This window comes from Aedes albopictus, chromosome 3, assembly GCF_035046485.1.
Source record: "Aedes albopictus strain Foshan chromosome 3, AalbF5, whole genome shotgun sequence".
Lineage (NCBI taxonomy): Eukaryota > Metazoa > Arthropoda > Insecta > Diptera > Culicidae > Aedes > Aedes albopictus.
The window spans coordinates 64,561,570-64,568,705 of record NC_085138.1 but is presented as its reverse complement, the minus strand read 5'-3'; the positions used below and the strand labels follow the sequence as shown (position 1 = coordinate 64,568,705).

Sequence of the window (7,136 nt, the reverse complement as noted above, 5' to 3'; positions counted from 1 at the left end):
GCTCCATACAAATTTCATTTTTTTTGTATGGACAAAAGTCTACGAGGGGGGAGGGGGGGGTCTGAGATGGCCAAGTTTTGGTCTACGTGGTTTATGAACAGCCCCTTTCCATCGGCGCTACTTCCCAATACACTTTTAGTGGATAATAAATATGTTTTCTTTGCATTAACACAAAAGAGTGGAAAATGATAGTTCGGGCTCGCCGGTCGAGAAAAAAAATCCGGGCGCCGACAAGTGAGTCGCGTTCAGTGTATTTCTGTGTGGAATAGACTAAAGGTCTCTGCTCCCTAGTGGAGTGGAGACGCGCGATAGAATTTCCTTTTTGGCTAGTTCTTGCGTCGAAAAGTGGTCGATTGTTAACGGCGGTTTGTGTATATTGATCCATTGTCAAATCATATCACCAACCATAGGTGACTCCCGGACTGACAATGTACCTTACCCTACTAACAAAAAATTCCTTCCTGAGACAAACGTGGAGATGCAGCGATTCGCGGTCTTTTTAACAACGTTTGTCTTACTAACATTCCCTCCCATCCTCGATGACCGTAAGGACGTGGCCGGCGCCGTTATTGACCTTATTAAAGTTGGGAGCTCTCGACCTGTGTACATTGAGAATAGTAAGCTAGTCCCAAGCCCTATTCATTGGTTCCTTGTGCAATTTCGATTGCTCTGGTCAATCACGGAGTAGTAGCAACTACGAATTGTGCGGTCATCTATGCTCATGCTCATGCTCATGCTCATGCTCATACAATTTTTTTTTGAAATATCTGGAAGTGTCTGGACAAATGTCCCCATAACAGAATGGCCGATTAGCATCCTTGTATGCACCCATCCCTGATGTGCGGTATGTTCCAGTTAAAGTACGGATGGCTTTTCAACGGGCTCAAAGTATCCAATTTAACAAATTTAGGTTCAGAGATTCATTTTATTGTTGTTTAAAATAACCACATTTGTACAAATGGTAAACAACCTAACGGTGAGTAGAGAAATTTTTTGCTAGCATTGCTTATAAACTAAAACAAAACTGCTGCTATTGCCTATTCTATCTAGCACACTACGTTTCTCTAGCGCTACCTTTCTGCTCTACGGAATAGCCAAAAATTTGGAGAAAAAAGTAGAAATCTACAGAACGTCCGTATTCGGAAATCGTAACGGCACCGAGACCCTTCGGCTCCGATTCTCCGAGAATCTTAGACATCTGACTGAACACAGGGGACTCGCCTCGGAAGGCGGTCTAATGTTTCTCGCAACGTTGTTTGATTCGTCTCAGTACCAGGACCCTTTTGGTCGTTGCAGGGTTGGTTGGATTAGTAGTGATAGCAGTCGTAGTAGTGGTAGTAGTAGAATTAGCGGCAGTTGTGCTGGAAAGATGTCTGAGAGGAGGAATTGGTTATTGAATAATTGAAATGTCGGGCAATGCAAGCAAACTTACGATCTTCCAGCGGCAGTACATCATTTCAGCAATTCTAGCATCATATTTCGCACGTAGACATCAATCTGCGAGTAGTCGATCAAGGTGTTGCGTATGAGCTCCATGAGCAGTGTGGGCCACGTGTGATCCAACTGTTGCAGCTTGTCGACGGCATTGCAGGTGTTGTCCAGCATTCGTGCAAAATAGGCTTTTCCCTTGGCACGCATCACGGCATCATCTTGGCTGGTGCTGTGTTTCTTCCACTGAAGTGCTTCCTTTCCGACAATATTTTTGAGCGAGGAATCAGCTTGCATCAACCACTCCTTGGCGGTCATTTTTGTGGCATGGGCAGTTTCCTCGAGTCGTAACCGCTGCAGAAGAGGTTGTAGCAAACCTTCTGGTAAGGACCACAGTACCAGATCCGATAGGCCGGCGTACATTGTTTCCGCATCTTGGACCTCGTCTTCGGTGATTTCAATACCGTTGATCTGTTTTAGGCCCCAATGGGACAGCCGGTAGATAGCGTAATTGCGCCAAGGTTTGCTGGTGATTGGATTACCTTCCGGGTCAATAGTCAACGAAGCTATCCCTTGACTTTCGGCAAGTGCGTTGATTTGACCCAGACAGGTGATGTTCGTTTCTCGAAAGATGAAGTTTTCGGCGTTCACGAAGCGGATCTTTATCCGGCAGAGAATCGCTGTGATGCTGTTGAAGTTGATGTAGCTGAACTTGACTGTGTGCACATCGGAGGCCTTCGTCATGTTCCACTGCTTGTCGATGAACTTGAGGGCACCCATTCCGTAGACGTTCAAGTAACGTCCGCAAATTTCGATGAGATAGTCCCCACCTTGCTCGCGTTCCCGTTCGTTAAGTTTCGACTTGGTGGGCGGCACGTAGTTACTGTTAGTCGTGGCGGTACCAGCTATGCTGGAAGGAGCAGAAGGATTGGTGTTCACCGTGGTTGAACTTGCCAGGTTTGATGAATTTGCTAGACTATTGACGTTGTTCATGACTGCGTTACTTCGAGTGGTGTTTGTCCGAACCAGTGTTCCTATTCCGTATCGTTTCACTGGACCGACTGATTTCGGTTTTTGTGAAATAGTTGCGCGGTTTGAGTCATTTTCTGATATGGACGAAGTTGTAATAACCGAATCGGACGTTGTTTTATTGGATACTGTAGACAGAGTGGACACTTTGTCATTGTTTAGCTCATCCAATTGATTCGTACTTGAAGATGTTTCGGACGTCCCTCGTCCGGAGTCTGAATTGCTGTTTCCGTTCTCTTGGACCTTTTCAGGCATTTCACTGGGAATATCCTTTGGCGATGGGGGTTCAATCATTTTGATCGGAGCTTCAACGGTTTCGTTGACACAAGCATGACTAGTCTCCACGTCCTTCTCAATTTCCTTGACATTTAATTCCTCGTTGTCGGAGCTGAGAGCACTAGAAATGCTAGAGTCAGGATTTTGGCCGTTGCTTGACTCTGACGATTCTATTTTATTAGTCGAGGCAATAGTAGTTGGAGTCTGTTCAAGGAATGGCGCAAGAATAGGTGGCAGTCGAAAGTAATCTTCGCCTCCTTGTTCGGATAGTTGTGATCCTGAATTATCCTGCGATGATGAACGAATGAGTTTTTTACTGGGAGGTGGCTTCTTTGCAGCCGTCCTTGGATTTCTATGGTTGTTGTTCACAACATTTCCATTGGTGTTGGGTGGAGCTTTTTTTGTTTTACCATTTCGATTTATGTCCGAGAGGTTGCTGTTGTTAAGATCCATCTCGACGTCTTTGGCACCGACAGCAGTCCGTTGGACATTCCGACAGGCGGTTGACTGTTGGGACCTCAACAGCTCCCAGTTGGTGCGGGCGTTGGAGATAATCTCCTCACGTCGTATACTTTGACACACATCCGTGGATAAGTTTGAGTAGTTCATGTCGGACAGTTCCTTATTCTTGCGCCATGCGGAGGCGGCTCGACGCACCTGCTCTGTGATTTGCATCTGACTAAGCGAAACTAATCCGGGTAGGTAACTCACCAAAAACGATACGCAGTCTCCGGCTAGCGAAACAGGATTGTTTTCGATGGTGACCTCCTTGAGATTGATTGCTTTGGCAATGGCGGCCATGTCTTCGACGCACTGCAGATCATTGTGGCATAACCAAAGGCGTTCGAGACTCCGAAGATCATCGAAACCGTGGATTTTCTTGATGCGGTTTCGCTTTAAATTGAGCTCTTTGAGGTTTACCAGTCCATTGAAGTCACTGCTGTGAATCTGACGAAGCTGATTACCGGCAAGGTTGAGTGATTTCAATTCCTGCAGTTGATTGATCTTTGATGCAATGTTGGAGATCTTGTTTCCGTGAAGGTCCAGTACTCGAAGAGTTTGACGGAGCGATGTGAGTCCACTAATTTCGGTGATTCGATTTTTGCCCAAAAGAAGTACGGTGAGACATTTCAAACCATCGAGACAGCATATTTTCTCAATCTGGTTGTCGTACAGATCGAGAAATACTAAATTCTGGAGGTTGTATCGTGGTTCGGCTGCGGAAAGTATTGGGGAGATGTGAGTTTGCGGATTGACGAAGTGGTTAACCCCATTTGTTGCAGGGGCTGCATTTGTTGGCGTTGTTTTGCCGCTGTTGTTGTTACTGTTACTAGTGGATTCATGGACGGCAGTCGTTTCGTTAGCGCTATTTAGGTTATCGATACTGAAGGAAGGTGTTAGTAGCAGTTTGTTTTTCAGCTTCAGTAAGTTGGAGGATTGCTGTTGGTGCGTTGGCGGTGAGGGGAATAGCGTGGCGTTGCTTATGAAACTGTTGGATTTCTTCAGCATGTTGCGATGTTGAGCACTCAGCAGGATGGAAGAAGGCTTCTGAAGGAACGTGTTCGTTGGGCTTGTGGCACATACTGGGGACTGACCGTTGAGAGGCTTAGCACTCAAGGTTACTTTGCCAGCTAGATAGTTAAGGTTGTTATTGTTCAAGTACAGCTGGCTGCGGGATGTGGATTTTTGTCGCAGAAGTTGCTTTGTATTGCGATTGGTAATGTTTAGGGAATTATTGGTGGATGCGGCAGTGACTGTAGTGGAGTTGCTAGTGGGGCTGGAGGAGGGGCTATCTTTAGTTGTAGTGTTGCTAGAAGGGTTCGCACTGCTCTTTTGTAGCCCGGAAGGTGACGTCTTGGGTGAGGGTGGAGGTGATGCAGGTATCTTGGGTTCATTGTTGTTCGTATCGGTCTCTGCTGGTATGTGGAAGGTATTGATAAGGTTGTGTTGCAGTGATAATAGCCGAAGGTTTGGCTCATCATCGATGATGGGAATGGAACTAAGGCCCTTGCGATCTAGGTTGACACGGTCTGGATGTTTGTCGCGGTCCTTCTCGGTCCGTTTTATTGTTGTGACTCCATTTTGAACCAGTACCGATCCATCTGGCTGAGGGTCGTTTTGGCTTTGTGGTTGTTGGTCCCTTGGAGATTCTCTACCTCGGTCACCTGCTGCCTCACGAGGTACGAATACTCGTTTTTCGCTAACCTTCTTTAAATAGGATGTGCTAAGCGTACTGTGCGATCGGTGAAATGTTTTCAATCGAGACGAGTGATTGAAATTATTCGAATTATTTCCGCGAGTCGTTAGCTTTGGCACAACGGATTCAATTTTGAGCAACGTATTATGCGAATTGTTGGAATTAGAACTGATTACGCTGTCATTGATATGTATTGCCGATTTTCCACGTAGTTTAGATGTACTCATTTGAATTTATTGCACTGCCTGTTTTGGTCTTAGTTATGCTTATGGAGTTTTTTTTTTCCTTTGTTGTTGGCAGCGCTTTGCCCTTCCACTTCGGCGGGTTGGACTGTGGTGGTGGTGGTACTGCTGTTATTTCGTTACCCCCGCACGTAACCCCGTATCCTTTCCACCACTGTTATGTCTCACTTGCAATCCGATGAAATTGTTCATGAACCCATTGCTATATAATTTTCCTCATAAGAATCAATCGAATTTCATAACGACCAAAAACTTTTCCGCTCATTTATTTCGTACATTCACTATCGCATTCTCCGAACAGCACGTGCTGATAACCGATGGTCACTATTCTCCTCAACCGTCTCAATCGTTGTCTCGGCGCCTGAAAGTTTTCCACATATAACGCAACGTGTCCCAGTTTGCTGCACGCACTATTGCCTATATTTTCTGGCACTTTTCTTTCACGGTGAAAACACTTCACTGACGCCTATTCCTCATTTGTGCACTAGCCCTCTCTCTCTCTCTAGCCTAGCTCTTGGTTCTATCTCTCGCGGATGTCCCCCGTGTGTCTCGATCTCGTCCCGTGATGAAGAAATTGGCAAAACTTTCCGGATCACCGATTCGCGTGCGCCGTTCGTGTTGCCGTGCCGTGAACTGAATCCGTGTTCCAGTGTGTGCTGTGAAATTTGCTTTTTTAGCGTTTTCACTGGCCTGGGTGACGCTGTCGTTAGGGTGTTGCAGGTTTGTTATTTGTGACTGGAGAGGGTCATATGTAAGTTTAAGAATATAAATCGTATTGGAAGAAGACTCGCCTTTTGATATGAAATTACTAAAATGTCTGATTGATGAGATTTATGATTTTCAGGATTCTATTTCAATAAAGGCATAAACTTGTTTCCGAAGTAGAGTTCGCCACGAATATTTCTAGGATTCATTTCAACAAGTGATGCAGAAGTTGTGCAGATACTGAGAAATCAGCTTTGGGCATCTAGGCTGATATGCGAGGAACCCTTGAAGGATCAGTCTGAGATGTTGGTTGTGTGATTGACTCTTGAAAAAAGTTTCCAAAGTGCCAGAACCAGCGTTTCAGTTGAACAGCCAAGTTGGTTAACAATAATTGTTGTGCAGACGTGTCTTTTACGGTCATCGTAGCATTCATCTTAGTCCCACGAAGGCGATATATTGTAAAAGGGAGGATTGTCGTCCGTATACACGGCTCTCTTGTCTTCGTCGTCTAGAGATTCCGCCAACGCTCTTTTGTCCCTTCTACATGAACGTTCACTTCCTTGGCGAGAGCACGAATAGCGTTGACGGGCTACAGCTTTGGCACCTCGTGTTTTCGCTTGATGGTGCTCCATTGATCTTCTACGCTTCATTCTGGAACAATCGCAGCACGGTTCTCTAGTTCCTCGACAAAGGGCCTTATCACCGCACCGTCTTCCAGTCGGAGTGTGTTTAACCGGTTGAACCGATTTTCTCCTCCTGTCGATGGATCCTAGCAATACGCAGTCGGATCTCTCCGATTAGGAGATGATGGTCGGACGCAATGTCGGCGCTACGTTTGTTCCGCACATCATGAAGGTTCCGTATCCATTTTCGGCTGATGCAGATGTGGTCGATTTGATTTTCCGTGACGCCATCACGGGAAACCCATGTCCCTTTGTGCACTGGTCGATGAAGAAAGAGTGATCCTTCAATCACCATGTCATTGTTGCCACAAAACTCTGCAAACAGCTCTCCGTTTTCGCTCATTTCTCCGAGACCATGGCGTCCCATGACGTGCTCATAGTCCGAGTTGTCAGAACCAACCTTCGCGTTGAAGTCGCCCTTGGGGATCTTGATATCACTTTTCGGAATCTTGTCCACGACAGCATTCAGTTGACTGTAAAAGTTCTCTTTGTCTTACAATTCGGCAGCATTGGTTGCCGCGTAACATTGGATCATGGTAACGTTTTGAACCCGTGTGCTTAATCTGGCTACAATAA

At 45.9% G+C, this 7,136-nt stretch overlaps 1 protein-coding gene across 1 annotated transcript; it reads right to left on the bottom strand.

Moving 5' to 3' along the window:
- Window positions 1-905: 905 nt before the first annotated feature.
- On the bottom strand, window positions 906-5,901 carry LOC109415653 (GATA zinc finger domain-containing protein 7). Its single transcript, XM_019689561.3, has 2 exons — window positions 1,433-5,901; window positions 906-1,373 (listed from the first exon to the last, which is right to left on the bottom strand). The coding sequence occupies exon 1, from the start codon at window positions 5,155-5,157 to the stop codon at window positions 1,453-1,455; it is 3,705 nt and encodes a 1,234-aa protein (XP_019545106.3). The 5' UTR covers window positions 5,158-5,901; the 3' UTR covers window positions 906-1,373; window positions 1,433-1,452.
- Window positions 5,902-7,136: the final 1,235 nt, after the last annotated feature.